This window comes from Molothrus ater, chromosome 6 (genome assembly GCF_012460135.2).
Source record: "Molothrus ater isolate BHLD 08-10-18 breed brown headed cowbird chromosome 6, BPBGC_Mater_1.1, whole genome shotgun sequence".
Taxonomy (NCBI): Eukaryota; Metazoa; Chordata; class Aves; order Passeriformes; family Icteridae; genus Molothrus; species Molothrus ater.
The window spans coordinates 56,591,981-56,617,255 of NC_050483.2; the positions used below are offsets into that span (position 1 = coordinate 56,591,981).

The 25,275-nt window shown below is 43.4% G+C and overlaps 1 protein-coding gene across 6 annotated transcripts in view; it reads right to left on the reverse strand.

The window, feature by feature from the left end:
• SYT16 (synaptotagmin 16) overlaps positions 1-25,275 on the reverse strand; it is a 114,280-nt gene that overhangs the window by 12,768 nt on the left and 76,237 nt on the right. For all 6 annotated transcript variants that reach the window (XM_036384307.2, XM_036384309.2, XM_036384304.2 and 3 more), the window contains 3 exons: positions 14,023-14,279; positions 9,765-10,208; positions 8,535-8,724 (listed from right to left, as the gene is read on the reverse strand). In XM_036384307.2, coding sequence (XP_036240200.1) covers positions 8,535-8,724; positions 9,765-10,208; positions 14,023-14,279 — 891 coding nt within the window. The remainder of the gene's footprint in view (positions 1-8,534; positions 8,725-9,764; positions 10,209-14,022; positions 14,280-25,275) is intronic.

A 25,275-nucleotide genomic window follows, 5' to 3' on the forward strand; every position in this document is an offset into this window, starting at 1 on the left:
CATAATCCAAAAAGCAGATGCCATAATTCAGCACAGATCTAGCAGACAGTGATACCAGCACAGATGATTTAGGTGTTAACACTAAAGCAAGTGCCACAGCTAAAGCACCTCATGGGATACTGTTTCAGCATGTCCCAGTTAATTTTGCAGGCAATGAATGGATGAGAGTCTTACAGCCATAAACTCCAGGATGTCACATCCCTGACCGAGGCCTCAGCTTTTGCAAGTGAGGAATAACACAGCTGGCTTTGAGGAAAAATGACCACCACACCACCAATGAGTTAAAGTCGGAAAAGTTGGCTTTTTCTTTAATATATGTCAGATTTCTACATAATTCTGCACCAAGACCCCGTCTGTTCAGTACCAAGGTAGGTGAGAATTCTGTATGTATCCTCTGGATCAGGCTGGAAGGAGACTGTGCTCAAGGCAGAGCTAATACTAGGAGCCCTATTCACCCCCAAGAAAACACAGGCACAAAACCAGTGCAAGTCACAACTAAATCAGGCTGGAAATTCTCCTCAAGTTTATTCCACTGGGTGTATTTTACCAGCCAAACGAATCAAGCTTGCCTGAACAGAAATAAAAGAGTAGGTGTGGATCATATATTTAGCATCTGAAATTTGCTTTGCAGAGTTGGTACATATGAGGCTGAGCTGTTATTCTGCTTCACTAACTAAATTTTAAGATTGTAGTTTTGCCTTCCTGCATTGTGCTCTTTGCAGCATCTTTTTGGGTATCTCATCAGAAAATACAGCTTTTCTTGTGATCCACTCTGGTCCTCTGGGATGGAAAGCTCTCCCCTCCTGTTGACTTTGCCAAAGAAAATCCATCCCCAGTTACACAGTGAAATTAGTGTTGCTACAGCAAGGATGAACTTGACGATTTACTGAGGAATGTATGTGTAAGAGCATCTATTCATTATGAAGGCAAACATTTTCCACCTAATTACATGCTCAGGTTCAGTAATGGCCTCATTACCGTGTGTCTCAGCACTCTGTGCTCTTCACAGTGTTTACTTTTGTGCCACCTCCATCAAGCACAAAAGGAAAAGAGATTAGGCCTGACACTCTTTAAAGTGCCTAAGTACTCACCTTCTGTTTAGGCACCCGTCTCACTGAGTGAGGAAGAGTGAGACCTCTAAATATCTGGGAGCGTCTGAGACTGCAGCTTGCCCACGGTTACACAGAAGTCTGTGAAGATCCAAGAACAAAGTCTAATTTTGCCAAGACCAATTTTAGCACGGCATCTACCAGGCTCTCCTTTCCATGCAGGTTTTGGAAGAGAAGTTCTTGCTGCATTCAGAGCATTTTTGCTCTGAGCTCATCTTGCCTCTCTGGTATGAGTGGACTGTACGATGTCCACGTATACATAAAATACCAACATCTCAGCATTTAATACCAGACTGAAAAGCACTAAATCAAGAATGCTGTAATAAGCCAGACACATTTTGGGCTAGTGCTGCATCTTCTTACTCCAGAGGGTTGGGCAAACCTCTCCTCGTGCAGACTGCTCTGTCTCCATCAACCATCAAACACCTCTGGAGAGCTCATCTGCAAAGGCAATCAGTTTTTCCAGGATTCTTCTAATGACCCATTTCTGTCATGATTCTTCTGAGGGAACTAACTGATAATGACAACTCAGGGGAATAATCAACTGTAATTTATGCATTCCTGTTTTTGGAGCGGGGACCAGAGCGAGAGCGTTCTGCTTTCACTTACACTAAGCACCACCACTATTAGTAAAGCTGACCCGTGAGCAACAGCACTGCAAATACAAAAGCATCCAACCCCCCTGCTTGAATTTATATTTAGAAAGGAAGTAAACAACCAAAGACTCCTGACCCCTCACGTCTGAGGACTGCAGGGCACCGCACAGCGCCGGGCGGACTTTCCCACCCGCGCTCCAGGCGAGCCAGCTCATTTCCAAAAGCAGGATAACCATGTCAGCATGCTGCAATCCAGACTAATAACAGCCACAGCAGAAGAAAGCCTTGGGCCTGGAGCTTAATTTCCCCCAGCTGGCAAGCCCACGCTCCCAGCCTACATAATGAACGGCAGCGCTGCATGGCAGAGCAGCCCCAGAGCTCCGCTCTGTGCTGCTCTGTACAGGCAGCCCCATGTGAGCTCCGCTCTGTGCTGCTCTGTACAGGCAGCCCCATGTGAGCTCTGCTCTGTGCTGCTCTGTACAGGCAGCCCCATGTGAGCTCTCAGTCCAAGGCCCACAAGTCCATTAGTGCTGCCTTTGCCTCCCCTTTCAACCAGCAGTGGGGCAGAACACTCAACATTCACACTCTGAGCCAGGCTCACTGCAGCTGGATCAGTAAAATAGCCGGGAGGAGGATTAGACCCGAGCTTTTGATCCCAACCCCACGTCATGAAAGTCTGGATTAAGGCAGTTTATGGCCTATACTGTATAAATCATACAAGAGCTGGGAGCTGCCTACTGCGTTGCTGAGAAGCCAGCTTTCCTTTCCCTGTTCCACCAAGCCTCTTCTCAGGTTCCCTCTCCCGGGGCTGGCAGCTCTCTCACAAGGGAGAGGCTGGGAGCTGGCAACCTTCACAACATGTGAGTCATCAGAGAACAGACCAGCAGTGCCTTTAATTTAAAATGCAGTAGAAAAGAATGCCCTGGTCCCTGGAAGCACTGTTCCAGGGCAGGGAAATGCTGGCATCAGTGACATGCAAGAGGGGCAGGAGATGAGGGCTCCCTGGAAGCAACTGCACAGGTCTCTCGGGAAAGAAAGCTTCTCCTGGAGCACCTTGGAGCTCAGTTCTTCAGTAATCTTCCTCTGCTGCCTCAACAGCCCATGTCCACTCATTTCACAGCACCTGGGACACGTGTCAGCTGCAGAGCTGGTTCACCACCTGCCTGCACTCCCAGCCCTGGCGAGGTGCAGCTCCAGCCCAGGCTGACACAGCTACAGCAGAGCACAGGCACCTCTCGGGATGCACAGCATGGCTCTCCTCTAAAAAGGGCATTTCTACTCCTTCCCACATCAGTGCATTGCTGCTGCCTCAGAGAGGGGGCTGGGGCTTTACCAGAGAAAGCAGGGATGCACACCCCAGCAGAGCAGGGAGGACACACACCTGCCCAGCCACGAGAGCAGGATGTAAGGATGCTTAAGCCTGGCTTTTGTCACCTGCAGCAGCAGTGCCCACGAGCATGGCTGGATTACACAGCCTGTGATCAGATCTCCTGCAGCTCGGCAGTGCCACTGCAGATTCCCACTAAACATTGGAGTGAGCTGGTTCCACTCTGGTAGAAATTTGGAATGAGCATGGTTCCACTCTGGTGGAAATGGCTTTTCTCTTCTGCCTGTTTTGGGAGGGGAAGAATTTTTGTGTTCACAGCCATAGGAGTGGGAGAGCATCACCATCCATCCACTTTGTCCTTTGATTCAGAAAGATCTTGATTCCTACATCCAGTAACTGTATCATGGACTGTGCTTTTCACAGACCTTTCAGAAACCTAAAGCTATTGAAAACATTACTGGATAACCACACACTATCCCAGGATGTCTAATTATTATGGAATATCCCCCACAAAAATCTCACAGTTGCTCCTTGAAAGTCCCTTTTTCACTTGTTTTGAGTGTGACATTTGTTCTCCTAAGGCTTCTCAGTCCCAGGTGCCACATGTGGTGGGGAGAGCTGTACACAGCCAGCCCATCCACCCAACAGCACCCAGTACCACACACACATAAATCCATGAAAATATGGCATGTGCTGGTTCTCTCACAAATACTCTCAAATCTCCAGTGATTTGTGATTCAGGAACTTCCTCAGCCAGAGGCTTTGTATTTAACAGTCCTCTGTGGAACTTTCTCTGTGGATTTCTCCTGTGCTGCATAGAATTGAAGCAGGCTTCCAGCATCCATGGCATTCTCTAATTCTAGAGGAATTTGACAGCTCAGGTGAAGAGCGGTCTCCTCTTCAGAACCTGCTCCTTCCTCACTTCCTTTTACCATCCTTTGGTTTTGTATCAGGAGAAGACGGCAAATTTGTGTTGTTAATTCACTTTCTCAATGACACTTAGAGACCTCTGTGAGTCCTCCCCCACCTCCTTTTGCTGGAGCACTGTAGGAGGCACAGTCTATTCAGCTGGAAGCTGCTCCTCTTCCCCCTGATTGTCTCCAACACTCCTCACCACATCTTTCCAGTCCTGGCCATATTCTGTTTGAACAGAGGAAGACAGAACTGTACACGGTGCTCATTTACAATCAAACACCAATTTTCCATTTTGTCCACCTTTACTTTGGGGGTTTTTTCAGTACTATTGGTGACCCTTGAGTTGACATTTTCCTGCAGCTATTTACCATGAGCCTAATATTTCACTCCCAAGAGGCTCTGAGTCCATCCTGCTCACGTTTGAATTCCACCTGTGTCCCCATGCAATATCTTACACTCATCCACACTTCCTCTTCCACCTCACTGCCCAGCTGCTTGTTACTGAGACATCCTCCTGGGGCTCCTTGCATCTGGCCTCATCTTTTCCACCCAGAACAAAGCTTCCTCAGCTGTTCTTATTATAAGCTTATTCCAGCTACATTCATGGATGGGCAACAAGAATGTGCAGAAGGAGAGGTGGTTTTCTGCAATCTTACTGACACTGACTGGCAAGCAGTCGGCAGCAAGAAGCTTCCCAGCACATCTCCTGCTCTGTTATCCAATATCTGGAGGACTGAATCCATCCCAGCTTGCCCTGGCACAGATCCCTCTTCTATTACTGATGACATGGGAACATGAATCACAAAGCTTTAGGAGCTCAAGCAAGTTCCCTGTTCAGAGCAAGATATGCAGGTTAAAAGTTGATTTATTTTATTCAGCTTCCTGGCCTGCTTTGAAGTAATTAAAGGAATTAACCTGTGCCTTTGTTCTCCAGGAATGTAACAGGAATAATAACTTTTCTTCCCTCAAAAATAAGCTGATAAAATAAAATCCACTAATGGCTTTCAAGCACTCTGATCCCAGAGCAAATAGGATCCTAGTTTAAAGATCCTAATTTTCCTATGGGAATATTTTCTCTACTTGTTGACATCGTTACCTGTGGCTCAGGTAGATGTTTGTTTTGAGACAAGTCTTTACTTCAAGAATTTCTCCTGTTCCCCATAGAAATCCTGATAGCTTGTTCTCTCCCCTCCTGTCTTTTCCAGCATCAGTGCTATTGTATTTGTTTAATGGGGTTAATATGCTGCTGGTATAATAATGATCATGCACGGATGCAATTATTATGTGTGATTAATTCTGCAGCTGCCAAAAAGCTTGGAGGACTTTTCTTAGGCAAGGGAATAACTTCACAATAGTTCTTCTCACACTGCATTACACACAGACATAAACCCCAAAAGAAATGCAGAAGGGAACAGAAGGAAGGCTGGATTAGAGGAGACAGAGCTGCCCCCAGCAGAGCAGCAGATGAAGGTTTAGCATCACATGGGCAGACACATTTCTGTGCTTTGTGTTTATGCACTGGCTAGCTCAAATGATTCCTGGTCCATCACTGTGATCCCAAGGTATTACTTCCATGCACATTGTATGTAACCAGTTATAAATTTTTAAAGACATTTCTGCCAGTGGTGTAGCCTTCTCTTGTTTGTCTTGTTTTTTTTTTTAAATAAACATCCTTTAAATGAACACACTGCATTTTGTTCTAAGAAGATACAAGACCACAGACCAAAATATGAACTCCTACAAAATGCTAGCACAGGCTAATGATTTTTACAAGAAGCAAGGAGAATGAGGTGCACAGCACACAGGCCATTAGCACTAAAATACCAACAGTGTCCACATCTGACAAAGCTGTGGATGCTTTTCTGCACGAGGCTTTTTGGCACACCCAGATAATTTACGTTCCAGTGCTGGAGCCACACTCTTGAGTGCTCTTAAGTGCTCTGAGTGATAATGGATCTATTTGTGTGATCAGGGAATGTAAGCTGAGGCCTGTAACTCAGCAGGTTCCCCAGAACAATACCTGGACACTTATCTTTGACCAAACTATTCTTAAATCTCACATATGTGTCCTGAAGAGAAGGCACTGCCTGCACAATTTAGGTTTCTGTAAGCTGCCCAGCTGTTTTCTAACCCATTTATTACCCACATAAGCACCCATGACTTTGACATTTACCTGACTCAGTTGAAAGGCTTAAGTGAAGGAGAAGATGTGCCCAGGAAACACTGAGACATGCACCATCTCCCTTTTCCTCTCTATAAAACCATCTGTTCCAGCCTCTGCAGCCTTTAACACCTAAAATCACCAGTGGCCCAGTCCAGTTCCTTGTTCTGCACACAGAGAAATCCCTGTGCTTGTATGCCAAGAAGGCAGCACACATGGTGTGGGTCTACAGGTGGCAGAGAAGAGGGTCAAGGTGGGCAAAAAGCACAGCTGGAGACTTTGCTGTTGTTCAAAACTCCTTTGCCATTCCTAAAAGCTGACAGGACCACAAATGGGTCCTGCACAGGGTCTGTGTATCCAGGGCTGGGAATGGTGAGGAATTCTGCCCCTTCAGTCTTACCATAAATGGCTGCCCTGAATAGCAGTTTAGGCTGGCTGTTTAAGTGTTCCACAGAGCTATTATATCCAAAATTTCCATGATACTTTAAAGAAATCACTCCCTCTGAGCCTTGAACAGCAGAACTTCAAATAGCACCTATTTAAGAAAACACAAGGGCTCTTTGCTCAGCCTCCAGAAAGGGGCTCAGCAGTTTTAGCTTCACTTTGTGAAGGACTTATTGAGCATCTCATTCAGCCAGCAGCATGTTTGAGACAGTAACAAACTGCTCTGCAGTGCCTGGGGGTTATCAGTGAAGTGCTACTCCAGCACCGAGACAAGGGCTGGTTTCCTTCCTTCTTTTTAATTTCTTTCAGTTTCTGCTTCACTGGGTTTTCTTTTCTCACCACACTACTGGGGGCTTTACAGGCACAGAAGAACAATTCAGAAGGCAGAAGCAACAATGTGACTTGGAATAAAAGAAGTAGATTTTGATAGGTTCAGAGTTTGCCTCTGATAATTTATGGATTTCTGTGTTTCACTTAAAAGTTGATCTAGCAGTGAGAGACATTGGTTTGACACTGGTCTGTATCCTCTGGGTACAGAAAGGATGATATTTCCTGTATGGGAAGAGAAGTGGGCATTACAGTTGCCTGAAAACTTATTTGGACCTATATTGGGACTACTTTAATTTAATTTCTGAGAGTAAAACTTTAGGATGTATCTACTCTGCAGCATATATAAACAGGAGAGCTTTCCTGCTGGGGCATGGTTGCCTTAGTCTACCTTTGTTCTAAATTACTAAAGAAGATCCCAACTTAAAACCTTTTATTAAAACATGTACATGCCAACAAGAACATGCCTTTAAGTAACCCATGTGGAGAGGGATCCTGTCACAGCTAATAAAAGACAGTGAGGGCTGCACAGGCTGGGGTCAGGGGTTTTATTGTGGCACAGAATTTCTTAATTCTCAAGGGACTGACTGATGGCAGATTATTTCTGTAATCTGCTTCAGTATAGTTTAGTGTAAAACCCGAATTTTCACATCCATGTACTGAAATATTTCATCAATATTTTGCTAGATCTGAACCAAAGAGCAGAGCATCTTGCAAAAGCCATTTCAGTGTTCTGCAGCTTGAGATACTCTATCAAACCCAGAGAAGGCAAGGAGCTGCCAAAGGTTTACCTACTTTGACAAGCAGGCACACATCACAGACAGCAAACAAAAAGGTTGTTTCACATTGCCATCATCTGCTGGTTTCAGACAAGAGGCAAAAGGACAGCAGGAGATGAATGAAGCACTCTGTTCAACCCCTGAGTGAGGCAACCAGCAGCAAACTGTGCCTGTGACTCCATCTCTATCATGGACATTACCAGCACCATCCTTCTCCAGGACTTACTGCAGCTCAAGCACCAAGTAAACCTACTTTAGGCAATTTCCATTTTTTCCTTTAGGACAGGAGGAAAGGAACTCAGCTGTTGCAACAACCTTCAAATCTTCTTTCTGCAGAAGATTTCCCTGTGCAGCAGTGGAGGATTCAGAGCTGGAGGGTCCCCAAAGGGCCCAGAGCACCAGCTCACTCAGCACTCAGCAGCACAGCAAGGGGACTAAACCAAGTGTAGCCTTGGGAAACACTTAATGGCACCAGGCAGGGCCTCTGTGGGTCACATGGTAACACATTGGAAAGTGTTTTTTTTTAATAGAAAAACACTTGGAAAGTGGTTTTTTATTCACTTTTTTTATGGATCTGCTGAGAATTCTGTGCTTTGGGTATAGCAGCACTTTTGCCATAATCAGATGTTGTAAAGGTATGAGGACTAAACTAGATATTCAGGGATTATTGTCCCATCAGCTGAGCCTTCAGATGATTCCCTCCAATTGCCCTGTACTATTTATCAGCACATGCATCTGAAATAATACCTAATTTTCAATCAGGTGCTCTGCAAGGGAACCCAGCTCAGAAACGCTCTAGCTGAGTACCTTGAGGAAGAAAATAAAAAAGCAAATTTTGGCTCAAGGGTCCTATTTAATAGCAGTGAAAGTACTTACCAGGTGGCCTATTAATTGCAAGGTTTCTGAAATGGCTGCCTTTGATCATCTCCACTGCCAGCCTCCCTGTAGTGGCATTGTATGACAGTCCCACGAGCAGCTCTGGCACCCCTCCATGCGACAGGGATTGTGTTGAGGAAGCGCTATCACTGTGAGAGATTGCTGACAGACTCAGCTGAGAATCTGCACTCTGCAGGGAAAGAGCACTGAGAGAATCATCAGGACATTCATCACCCCTCCCCCCCCTCCCCTTAATTTGTGTCTCGTGGCCTTGTTCAGTAAGATCTCTGCTAAGAAATTACAATAGCTGAGAATTAATTATGCCGGGGCACCAGAAGAATCAGAGCGTCACTTTTGCAAAAACACATCTCTGAACTTTCTCTTTAAAGATGAGGAACTCTGAGTGAAGTGCTATCACGAGTGTAAATCAAAGCCTCTGAGATAAGCAAACATCCTGCTACACTAATACTCTGTACATCTCCTTGATAATGGCTTTTGGATGGAATACACTTTTCAGTTTGGCAGTTTTTGGCCGTGTACTGTGCATTTCATTACTTTCTTTCTTTGCTACCACAATGCTTTCACTATTCTCCACTTCACCTGAAGTAGGATGTTTTATTCATCTCACGTGCACAACCTCTCTCTGAGCTTTTGTAGACAATGAATCATGACAGAGCTCATCTACAGCAATTGATTGGCATAGCCAGAGCTGGATACAACTGTGATGTGTGTGGAAAATTAAGAAGCAGCACAGCCAGTTCCTCTTCACATGACCCAGCTCTCCACTTCCATCTGTCACGTAGAAGAACATTACTAAGCATTTCTGGCAAGATGGAAACTGCACAGAGGAGATCCACAAGCTGGTATCTAGGGCCAAATGAGGTATCTTCTGCACTGGCAGTACCAACACAGTGGTGCACAAGAACCACTGCCCTTCTTGGAATTAAGACTAATTATGCCTTGGTGGTTCCCAGACCAACCTGGGGTATCTGAATGGCGCGGCATGTGGTGAGTTGTGCAGATCCACACGATTTTGTGTTAATAAAACACAGCTTTGCACAGAGAAGAAATGCCCTGAGCTTCCCCTTCCTGATAACTTTTTAAGTGACAGCAGGTCAGATCCACCAGTCACACACTGACAGCCCTGAATGAATGAAGGACTCCAGGAACACCATATTCACCAAAAACCAAACAATTTTATGGACTCCATCTGTCCTTCACCAAACTTACACTCAGGTTACTCCGTGGCTCCAAGAGTAGTGTCACCTTCACCTCCCCTTCCTGGCTGATGCCCCTCAGGTAGAACAGCTGCTCCCCCATCATCTTCTCCCCAACCACCTTGTGCACGGCGTAGAGGCGGAAGCGAACGGCGTGGCTGCTCAGCTCCTCTGGTTCCAGCTTGCTGAAGGTGATTTTGTCCTGGAAGATGGGGATGGGTCCTCTCTGCACACTGGTCTTGCCCCTCTGCTTCTTGCCCGGCATCAGAACCAGGTGCACCTGCCAGGTGTTGACACCACTGCGGTCCTTGTCTGGGATGTCCCTGGCCTCCAGGACAGTGGCTGTCAGCTTTTGGCTTGAGGATTTGTAGGTGAAGATGACATCCAGGTCACCACATTTGCAGATGGGCTCGTGGGCACAAAGGTGAGCTGGCACACTGTTCACTTCGTTGTGCTCCTGCAAAGGGAAGGAAGGAGTAAAACCTCCAGTGGAGTTCAACTGCCTCTATGGTTCCAATTCCAATTAAAAATAAATTGTTCTCCTCACTTGTGCCTGCAAGTATAGGCAGTTGCTGTGCGAAATATGGATCCAAACTGTTTCTGGAAAGGCCAATGATAGTTAATTGCCTGATTTTGTGTAATAGTCCCCATACGCTCTAGTAAGCAGCAGCACTTGTTGAAACATTTCCAACAAAAAGTTTCATCAATATTTAAGTGTTTTGCAGGAGATGGTTAATTTGGCAAACATTCTACATAGAGAAAAACTAAACAAAGGGATTTTTACATTTAATTCATGTCAATATTGAGGCAAAACAACTTGACCTACTTAACCTGTTACTTTGAACATACACTGGAATTGCTTTTCAAGGTGGATTTTTTTTCATTATTAAAATCAAACAATTCAGCCAAACCTGCTAAATTTTTTGATATTTTGTTCTGCTAGAAATTAAAAAAAAATTAGGCACTATGTTTAATATGAAGAGGAAATCACCATGTCAGAATTTCTTGTGGAATGGAAATTCCATTTCTAGATGCTAACCCATAATTCAATAATTTTCCTGCAGCTAAAGCAATGATAATGGGGATAAGCAGTCTGATTAAATACATATTGATTCTTTATACCCTTCTAAAATCTCCCAAGAGAAGCATCTGTTCCTTCTGTTCAGTTTGGGTACTAATAAATTCAGAATAAAAATTCAATAAACAACCACAACATGTGCAGACCAATTCACACACAATCTTTTACCTACTTTTAAAACAAAAACCATCTTGATAAAGCAAGATAAAACCATGGATGCTCACCTTACCTTTTGCTGAGTGGGTGTGTGGGTTTCTGTTCAACAGTGCTTTTTTATCTTAGAGCTAGAATGTGCTTCATATGATAAAGGGGTTGCTATAGTGATCAATGGTTTGTATTTAAACATGAGTATACACTGTACTAGGGAAAGATTTTCAGTTAATAGCCAGAAGGTGAATTAAGGCCTGTCACCAGCATCTGAGTCACCCTCCTCCTCAAACATTTATCTTCTTTTCACATTTCAAGTAACACTTCTTTCCAGCACAGGAGTCTTTTTGTTCAGGGAACAGATGATGGGCCATGGGACGTCTGGTGTTAAGTCCCTTCAGAAGTGTCTGGGTGTCTCAAACAGGGCCTCGGATAAACATCAAATTTTTTGTTTACTTCCTGTCAATCTACTTTTGAAGTGCCCAGATTCATCTGCCATGACATGCAAAGCTCCAGATTTTCACATTTTCAGAGGTGTTTAAGACTTGAACACAAAAGTCCGAGTGTGCAGATTAGAGACCTGCTGTTGCATGTCTTGCAGAAGTAATGTCAAAGGGAGAACAACACACAAAATTACTTGCTTGGCTACAGAAACACCTTCTGTATAAACAGCAGGCTGCTAAAAACAAAAATGCAAGGCAGGCCAGGTTGCCTGGCGAGAGCATGGTGTTACAAAAATGTTAAGTGCTCCTATGTAGCAGTCAAATTATTTCTCTCTGGTTGATGAAATAATATTCAATATGTGATGGGGTTGGGCTTGACTCATATTTCCCTCCACACTTTTATCTGTGTGTTTGCTGTTGAGGAGATGGAATCAAGGCACATTTAAGGACTGCTGCTAAGGTCTGGAGACAACCGTGCTTGAGGCAAAACTTGGCTTTCATCTACATGTCTGAGCTGGAAAATGTGAACTCTAGTGCATCAGCACAAACCCACAGGAATGAAAATCCAAGAGACACCTTCCTGCCCCAGCAGGGCTGATATCATCACCTTCTGGCAGTGTGTAAGGCAAACTGAAGGTCAGATATCTGCATTTTGACTGAACAGCTAGAGAAGATTTGGATTTCAGGAAAGCTCAAATTGTGCTACTAGAGCAGAGGCCAGACCCACAGCAGAGAAAACTGCATGAGCTGGAGGCAAAGAGGGAAAGAGAAATGCCAAACTCCTTCAGTAAGCTTTCCATGGGAAACCAAGCTTTGGAGACCTCAGAGCCTGGCCCTTTCTGAGAGCACTGTGCTATCGAGGACTCACCCCCATGCAGGTTTGCTACACACCTACAAATCCTCCTTCTGTGGGAGTCATTGACAGAATTCCCCCCTGCTTTCAGAGCCCAGCTGGGCCACAAGTGATTTGTGAATGTGTTGGTTATACAGACACTTGAGCTGAAATCCAAGGAAAGATTGGGGTTTAGGTACTTCATCTGAATTTCTTTCTTTCCCTCTTCCCAGCAGAGTTATTGAGAGGCTAAGCCAAGAATCCTGATTGATACTGCACGTCTAACCCAGTCATTCAGGACAGCCAGCATCCACTTCACTAAGTAAAATAAGTCCATTTCTGCCAGAGAAACCTGAAAGAGCAGCTAATTATGGACAAGGCTTGAAATGGTACTTGTGGTTCCACTGCAGGGGCATAAAATTACCATTTCTGTCTGTAAAGAGAGGTCCTTTGAGTGGAGCATAATAACACTTGGGCATTTCTGGCATGTCAGAACATTTAGTTCCTGCAATAAAAAGTCTTTCATTAATCCACGCAGTACCTTTGAATGAGAAGCTGCTTGTAAGAGATAAACTGTGTCTTGGGCATTTCTGCTCCAGTATGCTGGAACTCTTCTTTGCATTTTTAAAATGTAGACACCAGGAGTAAAATGGGCCATGCATTCTAAAGAAACACAAGAGGACACTGGAGACACTGCAGCACACGTGAACCGTGGCAAAGCAAATCAAACATGGAAAAGGAGAAACGAGCCTCAGAAGGGCAAACAGTGTCAGAAACACAGCAAAGAGAGGGCAGGGCTGCTGCCACACACAGCTCCCATGTGGGGTGTAGTGTTTTGTGGGATTGGGTTGTGCAGAAAGCCAAAATGCTGCTCCAGACACCCCTTAGGGCTGGAGCATCTGCAGCAAGGAGCTGCCCTCCAGCTTTGAACTAGCTGCAGAACCTTCCCTCAAAGCCTTGCTGCTCACAGTCTGATGGAGGTATGGATTTCCACAGCTGTCTTTTAACTCAGGCAGAAGATATGACCTTTGTGCTGTTCTTTTAATATGTCTGATGCAAGCTGATATTTTTCCAGAAATCTAATCCTGCAGTAAGATAATGAAAATCAACACATCATGCAGAGAGGATAGAAAAGGGGGATGCAAAGTCATCGGGTGTTTATAATGCCTTAAAATCCAAAATGTTTCCTTGAGGATTCAAAAAAAAGTGCAGAACTAAAGGAAAGCAGACTCAGGTTCTCTCCTTCCCTAAAAGTTTGCCTGGTATCAATGGGGACATTATGGTCACTTGGGCAGGTCACAGGCCACCCCCAGCAGCTGCCTCCAGCTTTTCAGATTATTCCCATTGTCTAAGTCACAGAAAATACCAGGAGAAAGGACACAGATCTGACCCAGTGACCACATACTCTGTCCTGGGACACACACCCTGCACGTACAGCCAGTGACCAAGCCCTGGGATACCACTGAGAGCTCCTTAATAAATGTCAGTAAATGCTGCTGGGTAGCCAAAGTTCCAATTTCAGTTCAGAGACTGCAGTCAGAAATCAAGCAAGGAAAGCCTTTCTGTGAATTAGTGTTAGTAGCAAGGGGTAAAACACCAGAAAAAAGGGGAAACACAAAGAGGTGTATGGTCATGCACACAAGCACACAGGAATACAATTATCTTGTGCTGTGCTGATCAATTTTTCACTTCATTTCTCCTGTAACCTTTTTTGGCCCCCAATACCCTTCAAAAGCTTTCAGTGTGTGTAATAAATGACAATCCAGCATACCTCAGGGCTCCAAGCCGATGAGCTGTCAGTAGCATCATTTACTTCCAATCCCTGGTTGGCAAATGCTGCCTCCGTTTCCAGGCGTCCTTCCCTGTGTGACTGGCTGACACCATCCCCAGTTCTGGGCTCCATCCTGGGCCCTTTGTGCTGCCCAGTGCCCCTACTCCTGGTTGTTGTTCTTGAATCAACAGATACATGGTCATCTTCACGACAGGAGAGGTTGTCTTGGTAACTCAGTTGGCTTAGTCCATCCAGATCTAACAGTTTTCAGCAAGAAAATAATTTCAGAGGGATTAGAACAAATTCCTCCCCCTTCCAAAATGTGCCTTTCTCTCCTTTCTTTTATTTTTTTTTTAACTTTTCCCTAATCCCCAGAGTTTACAATAGACAGTTTCTGTTTCCTGCAGCTCTGAACCTATAAAGAAACCAATCCTGTTTAAATCAGCATTTGATGGAGGGGACATGGCTGTTTCTTGCCCCTTACTGAACTGAGAAACCCATTGCCTTTACTTGAAAAAGTTATCCACAAAATTCAAGTGGAGTGTCTGGGATATTCAAGTGCAGCCCCAAAGCAATCTATTCCATGAAAACACAAATCAAACCACAGAAAAGCAAGTAGGAATCTCCAAATCCCATGCTTGGGCTGAATTTTCCTCCCAAGGACAACAGAGGGGAGCTGTGTTACCTAATTTTCTAACTGCTTTTATTAGGTTTAATTCATCTTGTCCTACACACTTGTGCTCCATGGGCTAGAGTAAGCTTCATTAATGAGAATAAAATAATTCACACCACAAATTCCTTTCCTACACTACTGAATCTCTGTTATGAACACAGGGTGCTTTTCTCTACTTGAAAGCACCAGTGAGAGCTCTCTGGATGGAGCAGCACAGATAATTACATGTCCAGGGACACAGATGAAAATAACATCATGATTTGGCCTTGGATGTGTTCTGCAAGCACTTTCAGAAGAAAACCAGGGACATTCCTCCTCCTAATGCATCTCATGATGAGCCTTGCTTCAGGAACACGGAAAGAAAATTCTGCCTCCATCTCTTTCAAATAAGCAAAAGGCAGTCACAGTGAAAGAATGAGTTGTGCTTCCAGACAGCTGATGACAGCTATGAAAACATAACAATTCCCTTAGCAAACAGAGCTATTTGGGGTTTGAAGGTTGCACAGAAGGAGGTGAGGTTGGAAAGAGCCTCTGAAGGTCATCTTGTCCACTCCCCTGCTCAAGAAGGGCCACGTCTTTATTCCTACAAAGGTCACTACCAACGAACAAACATTTTTCTCAAATTTGGTCTCAAATTCAAATTTTAAAAGATAGTATTAATTACTGTGTTTAATAGAAAACTATTAGTTTGCTTTTGTTAAATGAATTAATGTTTTTATGCCCTGTCTGATAGATGAGATAGAGAATCTGGTGGCATGGAGGAGGCTGAGGTGCCCAATAACTTTTTCTGTCTCAGTTTTCACTGTCAGCTGCTTGTCTCACATCTCTCAAGTCCATGAATCTCCAGGCAGGGGTCAGAGGAATGAAGTCCCACCCATCTTAGAAGAAGATCAGGTTTGAGACCCTCTGAGGGACTTGAACATCCACAAATCCGTGGCACCTGAAGAATGCAACCCAGGATCTGAATGCAGGGAACTGACTCATGCAGGAGAGACATGGACCTATTAGAGCAGGTCCAAAACAAAAAAAAAAAAAATTGTCTGAGGGCTGAAACACCTTTTGCATGAAGACAGGCTGAGGTTTGAGGTTGTTCATCCTGGAAAAGAGAAGGAAGACCTTATTGCTGCTTTTCAGTACTTGAAGAGGGATTACAAGAAAGATGGAGAGACACTTTTTGCCAAGGCCTGTAGTGACAGGACAAGGGTAATGTTTTGAACTGAAACAGGTGAATTTAAATTGGATATAAGGCAGAAATTCTTTGCTGTGAGGTGGTGAGACCACTGGCACAGGCTGATCAGAGGAGCTGTGGGTACCCCAGCCTTGGATATGTTCAAGGTCAGGCTGGATGGGGCTCTGAATAACTTGATCAAGATAGGGGGATTGGACTAGATAAATTTCAAAAGTCCCTTCCAACCTGAGCCTTTCTATGATCCTCTACACATCGCTCTGTCTTAGAACAAAAAGCCCAAATCTTTCTGAGTAGAAGACATTCTTTGTTTGGCCTTAGCAGCAAATGTACTGTTTCTGATGTTATCTGCTCCACACACACAAAATTCCAATGAGAGGAGTGGGGATTATAGTCAGGAAACATTTCCTGCAGGTGAACAGAAGTCCTTGTTTCTGTCCTTTGCTGCTCTTTCAATTTAAGAACTCAGAAATTAGGAGAATAACTTTATCCCCTCTCTTCAACTAAGAATGATCTCCACTCTCCCTCCCAGTAAAATGCTTCAAGCACAGGCACTTCAACCAACAAGTCTGAGAGCATCTCACAGCTTCGTAATTATGGTCCTCTTCCTCTTGGGAGATGGTCCTTCAGGAGCAAAGAGGGATCCAAACTCATCTCTCTCAAATTCCAGGTGAGTGCTCTTCTCACTCCCTTCTGAAATGCAGAACCCATCTCTTCTCCTGCTCCTCATTCTCCCATCTGGCAGACCTAGTTCTGAACTGAGAGCCCTCATTGTCTCACCTCTGCCCTGAGCAAAAAGTCTTGAGCGAGGGTAGAAAGCAATTTTTTTTTTTTTTTTTGCCATTACTTCCCTTCTTCTCTACAAAGTCAGAAAACAGAAAGAACTCAACTTAGGAGCATAAGCAAGAAATAAAAGAACAGAAATTCCACGCATTTACTGAGACTGAATGGAACCAGGCACTCCTTAAGGCATTTAATTAGCAAGCCAATGTCTAATACACATTTAAACAGTGGGTCATCCATCAAAGCACACACCACACAGCAGGCTTTCAGAATAAAATGCTTCTGTAGTAAGAAATTATCCTCACACAATTGTCTTGTGGGTTTGACTCCTGCTGGGATAATATCTAGATCAATAATAGAGGAATTTTCAAAAACTACATTAAAGCCATAAAAGTCTACCCATAAGAGGAGAACTCCAGAAATATATTAATAGAGCAAGCCATCTCCCTGAGACTCAGGCACAAAATGAATGTGTTAGGAAAGCAAAAAATGTAGTATTCAGGGGAAGTAAAGAAAAAGGTGATTCACCCAAACCAATCAGTGAAACAGTCTGGCTTTTTCTTTAAATTTAAAGCAGTTTTGGTAAGAGATAATCACGTATAAATACCAGTATTAGATGATTATTACAGGTAATAGACCAACCATACAGACTAAAACAACTACACCTCTCCAATTACATCCCTTCCAACATTATATCCACAAAATAAATGTTGAAAACAAAAGTTCCTCCTGTAAAGGAAAAGGTCAGGGCAGTAAAATGCCTGTAATTTACCTGAGAGATCTTTAAGGAAGAAAATGTCAACCGTCTTATGAATACCTGACGTGAATAAACAGCACAGCATCAGGGACAGAGGTTGAGACAGCATTATCTGAACTTTAATTAGCCAAGACTCCCTGCAGAGCAATAGCAGACAGTTCTAAGATTAAGGACAGATAGTACTGTACAATGAAAAATCGGGATTTTTTCCTTAAGAATCCCATGTCCCAAACTTTCCCTTTCAGGTCACATGTTCACAATCCAGGAAGGAGGCAAGGGGGATACTGGGTAGCAGAAATCACCAATAAATCAGAAAAGCCTGTACTCAGGGTTGGAGAACTGGCAGTGAAGGAACTGTCAGATGAAAGGATGAACATGACCTTCCAATAGAACCCTAACAGGAACTGGGATATAGAAGCCTCTCTCCAAAGATACAAGGATACATCAAACACTGAAAACCAGGCTAGAAAAATATTGTGCAGTCCCTTCTCACACTGGCAGGCAAATGTTCTGGCTAATTTACAGTATCTGTCTCTTTTTTTCAATGACACAAAATCTCTCAATTCTATAAATCATTGTATTGTGCCAAAGGAGTGTCCTGAGAGGTCTCAACACTTCCTCCTAAAGCCCACTGCCAGAGTTAAAAGATGGGGACTGGTAGATCTTGCTAAATTAACACCACATAGTTCATTAACCAGCAAGAAACACAGATGAAGAATTTATGTGTGCCTGTTACCTGTGCTGACCAAGGGAGTGTTTGCTATGTGAACTCTAAGGAATGACTTTGCTTCCATGCAAAAAAAAAAAAAACCAAAAAAAATTACAGGAAAAAAAAAAACCAAAACCCATGTCTTTTCATTGAAAGAAATTAGATCCCTCCTTTAAACTGTATAAAAGTCATAATGAAAGTTAAGAACCTGTTTAAATATAGTCCAGGGGAAGAAAGAATCTCAGTATTGCCCTAGGTACTTCTGGACTTGAAATCCTCCTAGCTACAAGCAGTGATTTTTCAAATCCCTCTTCCCAAAAGAAAGCAGAGCTATGACTAAGTAAGCCTGAGGAATATTTGCCCCCCCACAGCAGCAATTCTCTTGCCTGTCCCCTGCTGCAGCCCCAGTTCCAAACCATTCTGCACCCTTGCATGAGATAAACACACAGGGAGACCAGGCAGTGCTCCTGCCCCTGGTAATTTGGAGATTAGCTACCAAAAGAGTGCTAAAAAACTTCCTAGAAGAGCCTCAGAGGAGCAGAATCATTGTGTAATTACAATAAATCTAAACAAAAATGGCCTGTAAATTTTAGGGGTTAAGGAGAAAAAGGATCTTAAATTTCAAGTGACATTATGCAATCAGGCCAAGATTGTTTAATTTACCACATGCTGGGTAATAGCCTGAGAAGGCTCCATGTTTCCAGAGCTGAAATAGGCTCTTTATTAACAGGGTGATTTGCAGAGAGGCTGTGGGCAGAGCTGGCATTCCAGCCCGTTCATCTCCCCAGAGCATCCTCCAAACACTTCCTTCATGCTGTGTGCACTCCAGGATCTATTCAGGTTACTGCAAAGATTTTTTAACAGGTGAAAAGTTAAAGCTAAATGAGTCCAAAGTGCAGACTGTCACAACAGTGAAAACAGAACCAGGGGGTCAAGGAAACTCTCCTGTATGAGCACAGTGTGAGAAGACTCTGCCCCATGCCAAGTCTGAGTGGGAGAGAAGTTCAGGGCTCTCCAAGATGCTCAGCTTTGCTCTGTGCCCCAGTTTGCTATAGATTTTGGATTATATAAGAAATGAAAACTACCAGCAATATGAGCAAAAGGCCTGTTAAGAGTACACAAGGAGAAGAGAAGCCTCAGGCAAAGTCTGAACATGCCATGATCCCAGTCTGGAATCAGCACTTCCTAAAGGTCCTACATCCTTCCCAGGCAGAGGATCTGCTCAGCTGGAGCAGTGTGTGATACACCCTTGGGGCACAGGGATGGCTTTACATCCACAAATCTTTGTTTTGGGATCGTGGCACCAGCTAGGTTCTTCTCAAAATAAAAGAGCAACTCTGCACCATGTTGTACCAGAAGAGCTAGATGGAGAGACAAATATTCAAATGATCTAATTGGAGGGTGCATTAAATTCAAGCAATTATATTTCAAAATTAAAACATTCTGTGGAACTAAAAACAAAGGGCACTTTTATGGCTGTTCCCTCTAATGAACTTCTCTGGGTTTTAGAATGTGTTCAGGCCAATTTTCTAAATAGCTATGTTTTTAAATGCATTTTATCTCTGTTTGTATAAAAGAGTCATTACATTAGTCCATGGAAGATCATAAAACTCTTCCCTTCTGTGCCATAAATTTTCTGTCATTGCCTGACATTTGGTGTATGTGCTGGCAAATGATACAGCATAATTCATCCAATGTTCACCTTGTGTTTGTGAAGTTGTTACAAAAGGAGATATTCAGCTTCTGCTAAAAGGCTTGCTAAAGAGATGACTTATGTGGCACAGATAAAAAATATTTACAACCAAGTCCTGCAGTCTTTACTCTGGAAAAATTTCCAATAAAAATCCATGGGAATCTGTGGGTTAAGGAAAGAGAATTCAATAACAATGTGCAATTAATGGAAAGATCTTAATGGACTTCAGCAAGGCTTGGACCTGGACACTTCCCTCTAAGTATTATAGCTGCAGGTAAAATCAGGAAATCAAGTTTAGTAAGAGAGAATGGAAGAACCAGGACTTGTTCTCCACAGCAAAAGAACATTTCTGTGTTGAGGCTACAGATCTCAGACTCCAGCTTCTTGAACTTTTTCCATACAAGCAGCACCTCTGCATCCAGACACCTCTGTCCTGTGCTCCTCGTGGCTGGAGGGCAGGTGGCTGAATTTGGGTCTGCACTCCACATCTACTTTTTATTCAGATACTTCTGATCAAAAACCATGTCACCATGGCACAGAGGCCTCAAGCTGCCTGACCACATCGTGGTTACTGCCTGAAGATGCTGCTGCCTGTTCATCCTCCCCCCTGTATCTGCTCACTGGGAGAAAAACAGAACTCAGGCTTTAGCCAGCTGCTGCTCCTGGCCAAGATGCCAGAGGGCACTTTTCTGGGGAGAAAAAGTCACCAAGGATTTAGGGAACACTGGGGCATGAACATGAGAATCACCTGCCTCTTCAAACCTCTGGAAAGCTTGATGGTGTCATATTCTATCAGCAACATTTACTTGTTATTAGATGCTGCTCAACTCTGCCTGTTAACCTATTTTTTTTTTTAATGAAGAAATTTAACAGAGCAAAACACAAAGTCACAACACACAGAAGTGTGGTGGTGTTTGAGGGTCCCCAGGACAAGGGAAGAGATGAGAATCTTGACTCCATGTTTCAGAAGGTTGATTTATTATGATATGATATGAAAATTATATGCTAAAACTACACTAAAAGAAATAGAAAGGAGACATCAGAAGGCTAGAAAAGAATGATGATAAAAAACCCGTAACAGACTCAGAGAGTCTGACACAGCTGGCTGTGATTGGCCATTAATTAAAAACAATTCACATGCTGGGTAAACAGTTCTTCAAATCACATTCCAGAGGAGCAAAACATGGAGAAGGTGAAGCTTCCCAGCTTCCCAGGACAAGAAATCCTGGAAAAGGGATTTTTCATAAAAGATGACAGTGACACAGAAGAACCTTGTAAAATCATTTACATGTGCTAAGACAAAGTAGTAAACAAAGACTCTTGAAAACTTTTTCCTGCTTCCATTCCCCTGCAGCCTCTGCTAAGGTGAGGAGAGAACTTTTGTGCAAAAAAAAGCAGCTCAGATGTAACCTGCTCAGGGTAGCACCACAAACACATAAATATGGCACGTGGCTAACAGGCACTGCTGGCTCCATCTGCCAGCAGCAGACAAGCTCTGGAGACCAATGTAAATTATAACCCTTAAAAATGAAGATAATGTACTTGAGCACATCCCTGTACATGGGGCATGGCTGTACCCTCATCAGTGCTCAGCACCCTGCAGGTGGGAGAAGGAGTGTGGTGTTTGTGAGGGTCCCCAGGATGAGGGAAGAGATGAATCTGACTCCATGTCTCAGAAGGCTTATATTATATTATATTATATTATATTATATTATATTTTAATACTATATTATTATATTTTAATACTATATTATTATATTTTAATACTATACTAAAACTATACTAAAGAAAAAGAAAGGATACATCAGAAGGCTTAACAAGAATGAATAATAAAAACTCATGACTGACTCATAGTCTGACACAGCTGGCTGTGATTGGTCATTAAGTAAAAACAATTCACATGGAACCAATCAAAGATGCACCTGTTGGTAAATGATCTCCAGACCACATTCCAAAGCACTCAGATAATGATTGTTTTCATTCTTTTCTGAGGCTTCTCAGCTTCCCAGGAGAAGAAGTCCTGGCAAAGGGATTTTTCAGAAAATATGACAGTGACAAAGGAGGGCTCAGGACATGCTCTGTATTCTTGGTCTGGCTTGGTCAGGATGGAAACACAGAGACATTTTGCTGATGTCCCTGCCAGCAGCACCAGGGGAGCACAGCAGGATGTTGAGGGCAGCAGCAGGGACCCAGCAGTCACTGTGCACACTTGGATTTGTGTGTGAACAGCCCAGCTGGGAGTGGGGTCAGGCCACAGCTCGTTCTGCAGCACCAAGGGCATGATTGGGTTGCCAAGACTCACTCTGATAATCTCCATGGCAAACCCCAGCAGCTGAGCAAACACGGGGAGAGGGAGGCTCTCCTGTTTTGGGAGGGAAAGCACCTTCCTCCACCTCAAACCTAACATCAGCCTCAGGTGAGGAGACAGGGACCTCCTTGTACACACTCTGCTAGATCTATTGAAAATCTGCAGTATAAATGTAATGGCAAGTGCAGTCAGAGCTCCATAAATGTGCCTGCTGCTGCCCAGGAGGCAGCTCTCCCCTCCCAGGACTCAGCACCCGGTCCAGCTGAGCCCAGCAGGAGCCAACTCCTTTCATGCCACCACACTGGTGGGTCTGACCCTCTGCTGTGCCACAGTTTGACCACAAGCCTGCTCTTCCTGCTGGAAAACTGCTCTCAACTGGAGGAAAAAAGCTGTGTTCCTGCTCTGATAGAAGTGTAAAACTTTTAAACGTTAGTTTGTAAATGGTCGGTGAACAGCTGTCATAAAATTTGATTACTTTTATGAAAGCTATTAAAATAACCTTCTTTGAAATTTTCTTGGATAAAAATTATTTCAAGCTGTAACAACCTCATGGCCTAAATGTGATCCCGTCAAATAATCAAAACACATAAAAATAAACATTCCTTTTCAGCCTAATACCTGCATTTCTACCTGCAGCTCATGTAAGCTCTACTAAATGTATCTAATTGCTCAGCAAATGCTATAAAGTTCTATTAATATGTGTATATCTTTTGGGTGATTAGGATAAAAATAAAAAATTACCCCAGTTTAACCAAAAGTCCACATTTCAACTTTCATTCTCCCATTTCAACACATTCTCAACTTTTCTAAAAATCCTGAATAAAGTAACACCTTTAGTAATTAATCCATACCTTTCACCATTTTCAAACAAGTGTAACATTAAAATCCTGCATCCATGGGCATGATACTGTAAATAATCAAAACACATAAAAATAAACATTCCTTTTCAGCCTAATACCTGCATTTCTACCCACAGATCATGTAAGCTCTACAAAATGTATCTAATTGCTCAGCAAATGCTATAAAATTCTATTAATATGTGTATCTCTTTTGGGTGATTAGGATAAAAATAAAAAATTATCCCAGTTTAACCAGAAGTCCACATTTCACTCAACTTTATAAAAATCCTGAGTAATATAACATCTTTAGTAATTAATCCACACCTTTCACCATTTTCAAACAAGTGTAACATTAAAATCCTGCATCCATGGGCGTGAGGCTGTAAACTTAGATAAACGTGGCTTAACAAAATGTGAAATTCTGATTATTACAAGAAATTTTGCAAAGGCCACGTGGATGCAGGACTCCTGGACAGCTCCTGTCGGGGCACTGAGCCACCTGCAGCCCCCTACAAAACACAGCAGAGCCCTTTTGCCAGGAGAGGAGGAGGAGGAGGGTGCAGGGATGGAGGAGAGAAGCCTGGCATGGTGTGATACATTATTGGCTGCTTGACTTTGATTTCAACTTCCCCAATCCCCAAGGCACGAGTGCATCGCTTGTTATGACAGAGGCTGCTATTCCTCACAAACATTTGGAAGCACACAGGCTAATTAAACTGTGGCACTGGGGAATCTGCAGCAAATCTGCCTGATGTGCCTGCTGCTGCTGCTGAATCGCTGCCTGAGCAGCGACAGCTCCCTGTCAACTTAATATCTCTGTATTAATAACAGTAACTTAACCCAGGGGAGAGGAAAACGAACACCATTCAAACACACAAGTGGCCTGATTAGCAAAGGACAAGGGGGAAGCATTTTCTACATCACCATGGAAACTTAAATAAAGGGCCTGTAATTACAATCTAAATTCTGGAAAGATAATGAATACATCTTGAGATCTGCAGATGTTGTGCAGCATATACATATTTCTAGCAACTTCAACTCAATTACTTCTATGCAGCATCTGTTTTACAAATCAACTTCCCACTGCTCATAACGAGGCATGTGGGATTTTTAATTTATTTTTTTTCCCAGAGGAGACAGTGGGGGAAGAAGAAGGGTGACCTCTTTTTTCTGGAAAGGTATTTCAAACCACCACTATTTATTTAGAAATTTCAAACACCCAGTCAGTTACAAAGTTAGCTTACAGGCATCCAAATACACCAAGCTAAAATGCATGAAATAAATAATTCAAGAATTTGCTGCAGTGTTACCAAGTAGAAAGAATAACTTATCATTTGCTCCAAGCTTACCCAAGAAAAAAAGAAATTACTGAATAAAATACATCATGTAGGCGTGAAATACAGAGGTACTGCACACATCCTGTCTGCCTGCTTGTTAAAAAACAACAACAACAAACAAGAGTCATTTTGTCTGAACAATGGAAACTTCCTAAACGCTAAATTTCTGGTTTTCCTATACATTTAATGCTGCCTTTGTGCATCCACTTTTTCTTAGAGACTTTTGATTCTGCTCTATGGAAGTCAGTGAGAGTTTCAATGGGAACATCACCAAGCCCTGAAGGAAGCAGGGGTAGTAACAAAAAAATGCATTTGATCACAAAACCAAGACAATATCAGTACATCTATGCATAATGCAAACACTCAGAGCATCCCAGGAGCACTCACTGCTGTGTTTTTTGCTTCTACAGAAGCAGTCACACAGGCCTGGCCTTAAAATTTTCATGATCAGGATGACAGAGAGGAACAGAGCTCCTACCTCAGCAAAACCCAGAACTGTGCACAGAAAGAAAAGATTTTCTTTGGAAAAATGGAAAGGTCTGTGGCAAACAAGGGACTTGTTAAAGCTTCTCAGAAAAAGGAGGAACATTTTGTACAGGGAGGAACATTTTGTGCAGCAGCACACATGGAGCTGCTCCTATCAATTCCTGGGTGGCTGCAGCTCTGTAGGAGTTTTCAGTCTGGAGCCTTCATCCTGCTCTTGCTGTCAGCCCCTTGAACTGGGAATTCAAATGTACAAAGCATCAACCTGCCTGATTTAGGCTTGAATAAGGAGGAGGGCACCCAATCCAAGCCATTCCCTTAGATCCCAAATGTGTTAAAAAATGCTGGAGCAAACCCAAGCTCCTGCACACTGGCAGGACACCCCTGACAAACACCCAGTGGTCATTTACTGCTGAGAAGGATTGGATTTCTCCTTGCACCATCCCTGTGTGTTCTCAGCCCTTCCTGCCAGGTCTAACAGCCAG